Source organism: Mus pahari, chromosome 3 (assembly GCF_900095145.1).
Source record: "Mus pahari chromosome 3, PAHARI_EIJ_v1.1, whole genome shotgun sequence".
NCBI classification, from domain to species: domain Eukaryota; kingdom Metazoa; phylum Chordata; class Mammalia; order Rodentia; family Muridae; genus Mus; species Mus pahari.
This window is the reverse complement of record NC_034592.1, coordinates 154,766,199-154,779,197: the sequence shown is the minus strand read 5'-3', so window position 1 is coordinate 154,779,197 and position 12,999 is coordinate 154,766,199. Positions and strand designations below refer to the sequence as shown.

The window sequence follows — 12,999 nt, the reverse complement described above, 5'->3', positions numbered from 1 at the left end:
TAAATTTTTTAAAGGCAGTGTCTATCGTATCCCAGGCTTGCCTAACACTTCTATGTAGCCAACAATGGCCTTGAAGTTTTTTTTTTTTTCTGTAGACCCCGCTGGCCTCAAACTCAGAAATCTGCTTGCCTCTGCCTCCCAAGTGCTGGGATTAAAGGTGTGTGCCACCACGCCCGGCTTGAAGTTCTTTTTTTTAAAAAAGATTTATTTTAGGTATATGAGTACACTGTAGCTGTCTTCAGACACACCAAAAGAGGGCATCAGATCTCATTACAGATGGTTGTGAGGCACCATGTGGTTGCTGGGAATCGAACTCCGGAGCTCTGGAAGAACATTTGGTGCTCTTGACCATGAGCCATCTCTCCAGCACTGGCCTTGAACTTCTGATCCATCTGCCTCCACCTCCCAAATGCTGGAGCGACAGGTGCCTGTCACATCTGGCGTGTGTAATGCTGTGGACAGAAGCCATGGCTCTGTGCGTGCTAGGCAGGCACTCTACCCTGGAAGCCACACCCTCAGCTCTAGTTCCAGCCTCTGGGAGGTGAGACAAAGATCTCAAGTTTGAGGCCAGCCATGCATATAGTGACGCCACGTTTGAAAAGCAAAACCAAACCCCCAAGTATTTCTACAACCTTTATTTCAATTTTCTAAGTACAAAGGTCATGCACCCAGGGTCCTTGGACGATGCTCACTCCACCTGCTGCACACTCCCACTGTGCCCCCAGCACTGTCCCAGAACACACACAAGTGTATTTGGGGCCAAGCCTCATCGCCTGCAAGCAGCAAACTAGAGGGCAGCAGAGCAGGTGCTTTTCTGGGGTTGCTTCCTGAGGTGAGGCCTTGCTATGGAACCTTCCGGCTCTGACATCTCGGTGATCTTCAGCCTCAGTCTGCCCATGGCTTGGATTACAGACATGCCACCATGTTCGGTTTGGGAACAAGGACTTCAAGTGTTTGCAAGTTTGTGGGCATGTGTGGAGGCCGGAGGCTGACACTGGGAATCTCTCAACTGCACTCCAGCTAGTGTCTGAGGCAGGTTCTCCTCGAACCATGAACTCAGCGCCTTGCTGAGGGAATCTGCCTTACAGGGGCTGGGATCATCAGCCGGCTACTGCACTCACTGGGCTTTTATAAAGGTTCTGGGGATCAAAACTCTGGTCCACAAGTGTCCATGGTGACTGCTTTATCCACTGAGTGAACCATCTGCCCAGCCCAGAAGCAGGGTTTTAGAGCCAGCCTACAGAGGCAGATCTATCACACCACATGAAGTGTCACAGAGGTTCCAATTTTAACTGTGGGGATGGAAAAGGAGCCATTTCTGCCTGCCACCAGCACCTGGATGGCTGCCATTCTCTTACCAAGATACCAGAGGGAGAGAGAAGGAAGACAGAGAAAAGGATGTCAGTGTGCACCAGGCAGTCAGGTGTGCGTCCTCTCTGCCATCTTTGATCAGGCAAGAAGAACCCCGTAAGGAGCAAGGTCGAGGACTGTTGGAAGTCTGTCCCTAAGCTCAGGGCCACTCCCTCCTTGACCATTATGATTTTAGGAAATGAGCTGAGTATACACTGAGAGCTGGAGTCTTTTGTTATCTAACAGAAGCAGCAGTCCCCAGGCTAGGCAAGAGGTACGGCCTGTGGAGACGCTGCTAGGGAGGTCACGAGCCACTTCTCACTCCCAGGACCCACCAGATCTCCCAGCAAGTGACCACGCCGGCAGAGGATTGCAGAGGACAGCTTTATAGCACAGTGCCACACCAAGCAAGTGTGGCACGGAAGGCCACAGGAAGCCCGTGGTGAGGGCCCGGCCTAGCTTCAGAAGCAGTAGGACGTGTGGGTGACCCAGTGCGCAGACTCCTCCTTGGAGCGCTTGGCAGAGCTGTGGCTGGTGAAGATAGACTTGTAGGTTTCAGACTCCTCGCTGTCTGCAATGGACCTCTTCAGGGCCCCACACGGGGGCTTGCCAGCTTTCCCAGACGCACTCCCGTTAGTTGCTAGAAAACAGAGCCAAAACCCATGAGGCTGGGACTGAAGATCATTCCAAATGACTAAGTTTTAAAGGGACCAAGTCATGCATGCCACTTGGCTCAGTCCCCAATGTCTTGCTGCTATTTGGAAAGAAGCTGAAGCAAAGGGGTGGAGACTCATGCAGCCCAGGCCATCCCTGAACTCCCTGCAGCCAGGACTGGCCTTGACTTCAGACCCTTTGGCTGTCACCTCCCGAGTGCTGGGATCAAGGAAGCTGCCATGCCACCGCTTTATACTGAGCCCAGGGCTTTGTGCATATGTGCTAGTGTTCTAACCACTGAGATACATTTCCTGCCTCACTATGTAGTCTTGGCTGGCCTAGAACTTAGTATGTAGACCAGCCTGGCCTTGAACTTGGAGTGATTTTCCTAACTCTGCCTCCTAAGTAGCCACACGCTACCATGCCTGGCTTGAAGCACAGACTCTTATTAGTGTCTCCTGAAAGCTAGACAGAGCCCCAACCATGTAAGGCCTTGCTGAACACTGTATGCCAGCACCAGACTGTCCCAGCTTCTCAGCACTCAGGCTGAGGGCTGGTCCTCTCAGGTTGGTATTGAACCAGGACACAGAGCCCAGAAGTCCCAGTGGCCTGTTCTGGCCTCTGGCCAGCCTACTGTGCTGACTGAAGCCAGAATGGGAGGCACTGGCCACCATTTATGCTGGATATAATACAATCTCAATCTCTCTCAATCTCTCTCAATCTCTCTCTCTCAATCTCTCTCTCTCTCTCTCTCTCATCTGTGTGTCTCTTCTCGTAAAAGACCTGTGACCTGACTGACTTCTTCTCACACTCACTAGTTCTGCACTACTGACTGAGCCGCAGCCCCGGGCCCCTTCTACGGTGTATGTTGATAGAGGAGTTTAGTGAGCTGCCTAGGCTGACCTCAGACTTTTGATCCTCCTGCCTCAGTTCCTGAGTAGCTGAGATGACAGGCCTGTGTCACCAGGCATGGTATAAATATTTATTTTCCTTTTTTGTTTTTTTTCTCTTTATTTATGTGTGTGTGAATGTCTGATGTGTATGTATGTGTGTTTGTGCATATGTGTGTGTGTGTGTGTGTGTGTGTGTGTGTGTGTGCCTGAAGAGGATGTCAGGTCTCTTGGAGGTGGAAGTACAAGCAGTGAGCTGCCAGATATGGGTGCTAGGAGCAGAGCTCAGGTTCTCACAAGAGCACTACTGGCTCTGAACTGCTAAGTCAACTCTCCTGTCTTTTTTTTTTTTCTTTTTGAGGCAGAGTCTCAGTACGCAACCCTAGCTGGTCTCGAACTCACCATGTGACCTAGGCTGGCCTGAACTCAAGCATGTGGCCCAGACCGGCCTGGCACTCATGGCTGAGTCACCTCTGCCACTGGGCTGATGTAAACGCTGTTTCCTTTGAAGTAAAGACATTGAGTGTCAAGAGCAGTTTGGCCACTTGGCAAAGAGGCAAGTAGAGAGAAAAAACCCTAAGGGGAGAATAGGAAGGCACTGAAGTGCCCAAGGCCTACACACAGTGTGTCTGCAGTGCCCAAGGCTTCCACACAGTGTGACTGCAGTGCCTAAGCCCTCCACAGTGTGAGGCATAGCTCTGTGTGCTGCTGTGGTATGGTACCATGTGTGTGTGTGTGCCTGAAGAGGATGTCAGGATTCTTGGAGGTGGAAGTACAAGCAGTGAGCTGCCAGATATGGCCAAAGAAATGGGCTTTGTGCCCAGAACCATTGGCTACTCTTTAATTCAAAGGACACAGAGCCACCCCTGAACGATCAGGAGAGCCTGAGTTTTCTTATCCCTTTGCTCTGCTTTCAGACCGTCTCTGCTGGCTCAGTAAGACCCACCTGAGCCCCTGGGAGCCAGGGTACTTTTCTTCTCTCTAGGATCAGGGTCCACCTCCTCAGGCTTGCCAGACTTCACTTTTGATGGCCCTGCAGAGTCTGGAGAAGACAGAATCAGCAAAACAAACCTTGAGCCAAAGCAGAGCAAGGCCCTGGTATACATGGACAACCCAGGTCCCTAAGGTCGTACCTTGCGTGGTACCCGGCTTTGACGCACTCTCGGCTGCTGTCTTCGGCTTCTTTGTTCTCTGTAAGAAGAAAGAAATCATTGGAGGGTGTGGTGGTTGAATGGGAGAGTCTCCCAGCTTGGTTAATTGAACACTTGACCCCAAACTGGTGGTGCTGTTTGGGAGTTTAGGGAACCTTCAGCGAGTGGAGGTGCACTACTGGGGTGTACAGCCTCACCCCAGTTCCAGTCCACTCTGTTTCCTGTGTGGATGGAGTTCTCTCTCAGCTTCCTGCTCTTGTGGCCACGCCTCCTGGCCATGATGGACTTCCACCCTGTGGAACTGGGAGTCAGACTGAGCCCTGCCTCCGGAGGCCGCCACCGGCCACGGGGTTCCCACACACGGTCAGAGAAGTAACTGACAGGGTGGGGGAGGGCTGTGCTCAGAGAAGTGGACCACAGTGTCAGTGGGGCTGCCTAGGGCCCAGGTCCCTCTATGGCCTGATACATTCTCTTAGGACGACCTGTCTCCAGTCTAGCAGCCATGCCTCACAGAAGGCTGAGCCCACACAGTCATACAGACGGGCTCAGTGACTCAACAGAGGTTGCTCTGTGATGGGGCACCCATCCAGTGTTCAGGAGGTCCTGATGATCCCCAATACCACAGTACACAACATAAAAGGTCACTATCTCCAGTAACTATCATACACAAAAGAGCAGTTAAACAACTTCCACACACATGAACATACATGGAGTCTCATTTACTCAGTTCCAGAGCTATCAAACTTTGATGTTTGCTTAGCTGTAAGGAGGCTTTCTCTGAAGAACGTTAGGTGGTGAAACACTAGGTTAGTGTCATTAGACTTTAAGATGCTGGATTGGTAACATAGTTATTGTTCATTCCCCTGAAGGCTGATCATTCTGAAATTACATTTAACCCCACAGATGATCTGAAAGGCAGGTCACAACTTACTTTAAAACACCATTTCCATAAGAACCCCAAAACTACCAGAGAGACACAGCCTAGCAAGCAGCACGCCTGCTGTCACAGCACAGGGGAGGCAGAGACAAGAGAATCATGAGTTTAAGACCAGTAAGTTCCAGGCCAGCCTGGACTTCATGAAACCCTGTCTCTAACATAACAAAGTATAACAAGATAACGAATTTTGGAAGGCCCTCATCTCTTCCACTGAACAAAAGATCTTTCTTAGTGGTGGCCTTTGATATGTGACATTCATGCAATGTGACTTAAAGCATTCAAAAAAAATTGGTAAGGAACAGTTCATTTTACACATGAAATGCACACTCACAGATCTTTGAAGGCTGCTACTAAAAAACAAAAACCCCAAGACTATGGAGATGTCTTGGTGCAGAAGCACCCACTGCAGAAATCTGGGCATGACTGCTCATGTCTGGACCCCAGAGCTCGCAGGTAGAGAGACTAGGATCCTGAGAATTTGCTGGTTAACTAGTCATGCCGAAATGGTGGTCTTCAGGCTTACTGAGGGACCCTGTCTCAAGGTAACAGAGCAGAGAGTGACAGGGGAAGATACCTGATATCTTGTGCACACACTCAGTGTCCACATACCCCCAGTCACACAAAACAACCGAGACAAACGCTCAGTTCTCTCCCCACATTGACGGCTGGGCTGTTTGAAGCTGGAGGTGTGCGCATAGACACAAGCCCTGACAGCAGGTGAGGATATTTGGGAAATATTTTGTATCTTGGTAGCAGTATCTAAGCGTGTTCACAGAGGCCCTGCTGAGGAGGCTGCAGAGGGGATCCAATCCCACTGGGCTCTGCAGGACTTGGCAGGAGGCCTGTGATAGGACAGCCACTCGGGAAGCCACTGGGCCTCCTAGGCTGACAAGGCTCCTGATGCTTTTAGCACACTATGCCTCTCCTTACATTTTTAAAACACTGAACAAGAACAGCAAAAACCAATCAGATCCCCTTGGCTGCTGTCTCTTGCCAAAGACAATTCAGCTTTTCTATGCTTTTATGATGGTAAGTGAAGAATAATTTAGAAAACTAATTTGGAATTAGCATGCACACACACACACACACACACACACACACAGATGTCTGAAGCTCTATTCCCACACATACATGCACACACACAGATGTCTGAAGCTCCACTATTCCCACACATACATGCACACACACACACAGATGTCTGAAGCTCCATGATTACCATACATACATGCACACACACACAGATGTCTGAAGCTCCATGATTCCCACACATACATGCACACACACACAGATGTCTGAAGCTCCACTATTCACACACACACACACACACACACACACACACACACACACACACANCACACACACACACACACACACACACACACACACACACACACACAGATGTCTGAAGCTCCACGATTGCCACACATACATGCACACACACACACACAGATGTCTGAAGCTCCACGATTCCCACACATACATGCACACACACACAGATGTCTGAAGCTCCACGATTGCCACACATACATGCACACACACACAGATGTCTGAAGCTCCATGATTCCCAGAGCTGAAGAGCATTTGCATGTGCTACATGCACTATTTTCCAAGCTGATAGAGGAGGAGATGAGGATGGATTTGCTTCTGAGAGATGGGTCCCTTGTGTGACCATCAGCTTTTTAAGCCTCCCATCACTCACTGGTGATGTGATTCTTCCTGTTCTTTCTATGACTAAAAGGTACAAGCAAAGCTCTGCAGCCCCTCCTGTCACTCCAGCCTTATGCCCTCAGACCACACTGGCAGATGCAGGCGGATTTAATGCCAGCTGTTATTTAATGCCAGATGTTTTCTGGTCAGTGTGTCCTCATCACACCTACTGTTTTAACACTTTCAGCACTGCCCTGAGGGTTTTCTTTGTTTCAATGCTGGGCTCGAACCCATGACTCTGCACATGAGAGGCAGGTACTCTGCCACTAAGCCACACTTAGCCCTTTGCTCTCCAAACTGGCCTCCAACTCTCCTAAGTCTACCTTAGGAGGATAGGATTACAGGTGTGCCACATCTGGATTTCTACCTTAGTAAAAACAAACGGTAGGCCCAAGTTTACCTTTAGCCTAACCTTTCTATATAACAACAACAATTGGAGCCACGATGAGGTCCACTGCTTTGTTTGCCCTCCATGCCTGCTGGACCACTGCAGGGGGAGGGGCTGAGCATGAGGATCTCTGACCTGCTGGGATGACACTGACTTCTGCTCTCACCTTTACATGTTATGAAAATGCACTGACGCCTTTCTCTTTCTGCATTGGTGACAGAACCTAGGGCCTCATGCTCTACTACTGAGCTACATCCCCAGCCCACCTGTGCTCTTTAACCTCCATAACTGCTTTTCTTTTTTTTTTTTGTTTTTTGAGACAGGGTTTCTCTGTATAGCCCTGGCTGTCCTGGAACTCACTCTGTAGACCAGGCTGGCCTCGAACTCAGAAATCCACCTGCCTCTGCCTCCCGAGTTCTGGGATTAAAGGCGTGCACCTCCACGCCCAGCTATGGCTGCTTTTCCTGAGAGCTCATTCTGCAACACTGCGTGTGAATGGCTGTGCTGTCAGGGCCTGAGTCTACGTGCACCTCCAGCTTCATTTTAAAATCTTCCCTCTACCATCGTGCCTTGAGCCACTGATCACCCACTTGTCTGGTGATGAAGAGCAACGCAGACAAGCCCTGAATCTGTTTCTAGAGGCCAGGCCCCTAGGCTGGGTAGCATCTGCTGAGGTGGCAGGATAGTTTGTAGCAGGTTGCGGGGCATTACCTTCTCCAGCTTGGCCCTCAGCCTCCTCTCCTCCATCCTCTTCTTCAGCATCTCCACATCCTCCTTGGTGCCATTGAGCACAATGATGTCCTCCTCCTGGAAGGCAGCCCCACACTGAAGATCAAAAGAGAGGAGAGTTGGTCACCAGAGGAGGGCGGCACCCACGGTCCCACCGTTCACTCTCCACCGGCCTCCAGCCCTCGATAGGCTCCTGGCAGTTTTGCCTCCATCTTGGATCAGCTGCTCTCCAGTCCATGTGCCCAGAGCAACATAGCCTGGAGGCCGACTCTGGAGGGTTCCAACAGGGTGGCTCATGTATCAGACTTTGTACACACTGGTCTAAGCTGGACACCTGTTTTCCTTTTGGGGGTCTGTAATCTCTGACTAACGAAGCCTGAGCAAAGACTCTTGAGCAGTGGGACCATCCGAGGCGATTGCATTGTGTGGCTGGGGGCGTGGCTACTGTATGAGCCTGCTCATCCTCCCCATCCCCATATCACAATGCTGGGTACCAACAGCACATCTACTGCTGTAGCAGCAGCCCTAGCTGAAAGAACAAGTGTCTGCTAACTTCCAGAAAGTTCTAAGGGTGACCCTAGACACACCTGAGCAGAACAAGACTGAGCCATGTCCAAGGTGTCCCAGTGGTGTCCCAAAGGCAGGGACAGACACTTGTCAGTTCAAGCTCAGCTCTGCCAGCTGCACACATGCCCATATTCACAGAACTGTAAGCAAGCAAGCCCCTACCTCAGAGAGGTCACCTGCCACCACACCATTAAGTCCCTTCCTCCCTGAGAATGAGGTCCTAGGCACTGAGTAGCCTGGGACAGGCTTCACATTATTCGCGTTGTTCTCAATGCTACAGTCTCGGCAGGAAGAAAGACAATGTCGGAGAGCAAGGCTCCTACACGGGACTGAGGCTTTTGTTCCTGTCTCCAGGGCAGCCTCCTCAGCTGTAAGGGTGCTGTAATTCCAGAGAAGAGACCCTCAGCAGTGGCTGCTCTGTTCCCCAGGGACTCCACACAGTCTGCAGATGATTCTGGTTGTCACACCTGAGAAGAGGTGTCACTGCCATCCTCTGTAAGAAACCTGATAAACAGGACTCTCTTTTAAGAGGGCCCAAGGTCTCTGGCACCTCTGGGCACTCAGAGGCCAGTGTGCCTGACGAGTGGTTTACTCCAAAGCCGCTTTTCAGGTCAGGGTCTGCTCCTTTCTCAGGGTCGTCCTGAGGAGTGTTGCTGACTGAAGATATTTGCGAGTCCCGAGCTTGGTGGCCTCCAGAAAAATGACATGAAGGAGGGAGGTTCCCACTGAGGGAGAGGGTCATCTCAGCCACCACGAGGCAGGGAGATGGGGAGGAACAGCCTCTGAGCAGGTGGTCCCCTGGGAAGTCTGGGACCAGGCACACTTGGATAAAGACCCCCTCAGTGAAGGAGTGAGGTTTTTTTCCTTGGAGAGAGAATGAAAAGGGACTTTTCTGGAACTGAGTGAGGTGGGAAGGAAGGCCCCCACGGGCTTGGAGGCACACTGTGGCGTAAGTAACCCTCCTGAGGACAGTGAAGGGTGCAGGAGGCGGGACCCTTAGTGCAGGGCCAGCTCCCTGCTGGGACCTCAGCTGCAGTTTCTCTCCAGAGGCACCAGACTTCCCTGCTTCTTAGTTTTAACACCAGTGGAGAGGCCACCAGTAGATTTTATAATTGAAAAGCATGACACAAAAACATGTCACACAAGAAAAGACTGTGAGGGAGAAATTTGTGAGGATGGAATTCCTAGTCCAGGACTAGCACAGCCTGTCTTAGCTGTGGTGATAAACAACACAGCCACAGCTACTCTCAAGGAAAGGGCTTCTCTCCACTCTCCACTGAGGTGAGACAAGGCCAGAGCCTGGAGGCAGGAACTGAAGCAGAGACCACAAAAAAACACAGCTCCCTTCCTGCTCAGCCTTCTTTCTTAAACCACCCAGGAGTAGCACGGCCGCAGGGAGCTGGACCCTCCGTATCAATCACCAGACAAGAAAATGCCTCAGCCACTTCCTAGGGGCCAGACTCACAGAGGCACCGTCTCACCTGAGGTGCCCTCCTCTCAGGTGCCCAGGCAGGGTTAGCACCCCTGACCTAAGAGTCCACCAGGAGCGACCACCACCGCCAGGGTCAGTATGTTCCCCTCTGACCATTATTCTCTGTGCATCCAGGTAGTTGTGGAGAAAGAGCCCAGACCTGGAACGAGGTTGAACCTTAAAGCCTGCTGAGTGATTCTCTCTTGAACCTGGTCTCACTAAGCAACTCTGTAGCCTTCGACTCTGTGTAGAGCAGACGTGGCCTCACACAGTGGCTATCCTCCTGGGACCTCGGGGGGACCTTCCTTGCCTCTCCCGCCCCTGCTCTTTTCTTTATGATGCTGGCAGCAACCTTCCTTGGAAACAGCCACGCTGTGGCCTGAGTCTGGACACACAGACACCCAGCACTGAAATATTTTGATAGCTAAACTGTTAGGAATTTGGAGCTGGAGAGATGGCGCAGTGGTTAAGGGCGCCTACTGCTCTTGCTAGAGACCCACGTTCAGTCCCCAGTCCCCATCCAGTGGCTCACCACCTGTAACTATAATTCTAGGGGATTTGACACTCTCTTCTGATCTTGTGGGCACTTGAATGCAAGTGATGCACACACCCCCATGTAGGCACACACACACACACAAGGAACAAACCTATCTTTCTTAAGTGAACTATGTTGTTTTTTATATTTTTTAAAGAGATTTATTTACTTATTTTATGTATATGAGTACACTGTAGCTGTCTTCAGACACACCACAAGAGGGCATCAGATCTCATTACAGATGGTTGTGAGCCACCATGTGGTTGCTGGGAATTTAACTCAGGACCTCTGGAAGATCAGCCAGTGCTCTTGACCACTGAGCCATCTCTCCAGTCCTTTAATGAGCTATCTTAAGCCATAATCCCAGTGCTAAGGAGACTGAGGCAGGACTGCTGTGAGTTCATAGACAGCCTTGGCTACATACACATAGAGTTTTGGGCCAACATAGATTATACAACAAAACCCAGACCGCAAAGCAAAAACAAAAAAACCCCCACTCCAGACCTCAAAAGTCCCATTAACACTCAATGACATTGGTTAGTTAGACCTAAACTAAGTAGGACTGTCCTTCAAGATAGTCTCCTCCAGGTCACATGTCACATGCTCTGACCTTGGGAGAGCTTCCTTACGCCGAACCTTGGATTTAGGTGAGAGCCGCATCCTAAGGGGAAAGACAAACGAGAGAGGCAGCCAGCAGCCATGGACGGATGTCCTGTGATGGGGAGGAAGGGCAGGGCTGATGCAGAGATAGTTCATGGGGACTGAGCCACATTTGTGAGGAACACGTTTTCCCTCCTTCCCAGGTTAGCTTAGAAGTACTTAATTTAAGCTGGCCTGGAACTCCTGGCAATTCTCTTGCCTCAGCCTTCCAAGTGTGATAGGCAAGATCTTCAATCTTGAGGCAAGGCCTCACTGGTAGCCAAGACTGGCCTCCACTGTGAAGTCGTGTGCTCCATGCCTGGCTGTTCTTGTAAGGTGCTGTAAAGAAACAGCCTCAGAGGATGGGGTCGGCCCACCCAGACACCAGCTGTGCTTGCCCTAGCCATCTGGGGCCTGATGAGGACCAGGCCTGAAGGTCATGGCAACACTGCCAGCTACCCCACCAAGACCTCCTTCATAGCAGCTGTGACAGCTGCTCCACAAAACACACTCAGGCCTCAGGGTCGATCTACTGGCAGGTGAAGACACATCCACCCATCCCGCCATCTAGCTCAGGAATTGAGAAACACGAAAGGGGATGAACCATCAGTGCTGCACTTCTCCCTTCCGTGTTCTGTGCTGCGGTTGTGGAGCCCAGGAACCAGGCATGCTAGTGGGGAGCCGCCACCGAGCAGCACCATGTGATGAACACTTCTGTCGGGCCAGTGAGATGGCTCATCGGGTAAGGACACTTGCTGCTGAGTCCCAAGGTCTGAGTATAATCCCTAGAACTCTCATGCTAGAAAGAGAACTGGCCTCTGCAAGGTGTCCTCTGACCTCCTCTCTTGCTCAGAGGCTCCTGAGCCCTCTCTTAAAGTAGTGAATGAATGAATGAATGAATGTGCAAAAGCAGATCTATCCACAGTGAACCTAAAGACAGAAGTGTCAGAAAAACTGGCCTCCTGTTCTAAAGAGTGTTGTGTTGTTGTTTGTTGGTTTTGAGACAGGGCTTATGCTGTAGCCTTGGCGGGCCTAGAGAACACTTTGTAGACCAGGCTAACTTGGAATCAAGAGATACGCCTGCCTCAGTTTCTCTCTCGAGTGCAGAATGCTGAGATTAAAGGCATGTGCTACCACGCCTGGCTTTGAAGAGCGTATTAGGAAGCTGACCAAGATCTTAGAAACTACAAGGCCACCAGAAGCAGCGGTTCTCAGAGTCTGCAGGTTGAGCCCCACCCCAACCGCCACACCCGGCGTGTGATGTTCAGAGTGAGAGGAAGGAGAGGCTGAAGGTTGCACACGCCTCATCAGCAGCTCTCGTGGCTTTGTTTTATGCCTCACCCCTTTTTGGGGCAGGCATACAATCTTGAAGAATTCTCAGGATCAAATACAGCAGTCTTTTCCACGACTCGGCATCAAGATCAACAAGAATACAAGTCCCCCGGGATGCAGAGGCAGCCCAGCCTGCCAGGCAACTGAGAAGCAGGAGCCACAGTGAGGGAAGCATCAGTCGGTCAGAGGAGAGGTGGCTGGGCCAGTACCTGCCCAGGTTCCTGCCAGGAACGGGACCTGCACCTGGTGAGTGTGTCGCTAACAGGATGGGGAGGGGATGGTGGGCATCAGGGCAAGCAGGTGTGCGATCTGAAGGAAACAGGGCTTTCTGTGACTGTAAACACAGCAACAGGCCAGTATTAGCGATTATGGTAGGTGGGCATCACTTTCCCCTCAAATATAGTCCCATGTTTTTTGGCTTTAAGTCAAAGAAAACCAAGGTGGACCATTTCCACAGCATGTGACAGGTGACATTTCACAGGTGTTAAAAAACCACCATGTCTCAACCCCAACTTACTGCCGAAGCCTGCTTCTGAAGATGCTACTGAAGATGAAGTAGCAGCTATGCTTGCTCCGAGTGGACACTCCATAGAGGAGCCCACCTCTGCAGACAGTGGACACTCCATAGAGGAGCCCACCTCTGCAGACA

General features: G+C 51.0%; 2 protein-coding genes across 2 annotated transcripts in view; one reads left to right on the top strand and one right to left on the bottom strand.

Annotated features, from left to right (window-relative positions):
* Positions 1–1,718: 1,718 nt before the first annotated feature.
* The window catches only part of Rtf2 (replication termination factor 2), a 28,661-nt gene continuing 17,380 nt past the window's right edge, over positions 1,719–12,999 (bottom strand). Inside the window, exons 6-9 of the mRNA XM_021193565.1 lie at positions 7,789–7,902; positions 4,028–4,085; positions 3,841–3,936; positions 1,719–1,990 (exon numbers count right to left, since the gene is read on the bottom strand). Coding sequence (XP_021049224.1) covers positions 1,812–1,990; positions 3,841–3,936; positions 4,028–4,085; positions 7,789–7,902 — 447 coding nt within the window. The 3' untranslated portion in view covers positions 1,719–1,811. The remainder of the gene's footprint in view (positions 1,991–3,840; positions 3,937–4,027; positions 4,086–7,788; positions 7,903–12,999) is intronic.
* Gcnt7 (glucosaminyl (N-acetyl) transferase family member 7) overlaps positions 12,532–12,999 on the top strand; it is a 7,896-nt gene continuing 7,428 nt past the window's right edge. Inside the window, exon 1 of the mRNA XM_021193564.1 lies at positions 12,532–12,596. The gene's annotated coding sequence lies outside the window, so the exon portion shown is untranslated. The remainder of the gene's footprint in view (positions 12,597–12,999) is intronic.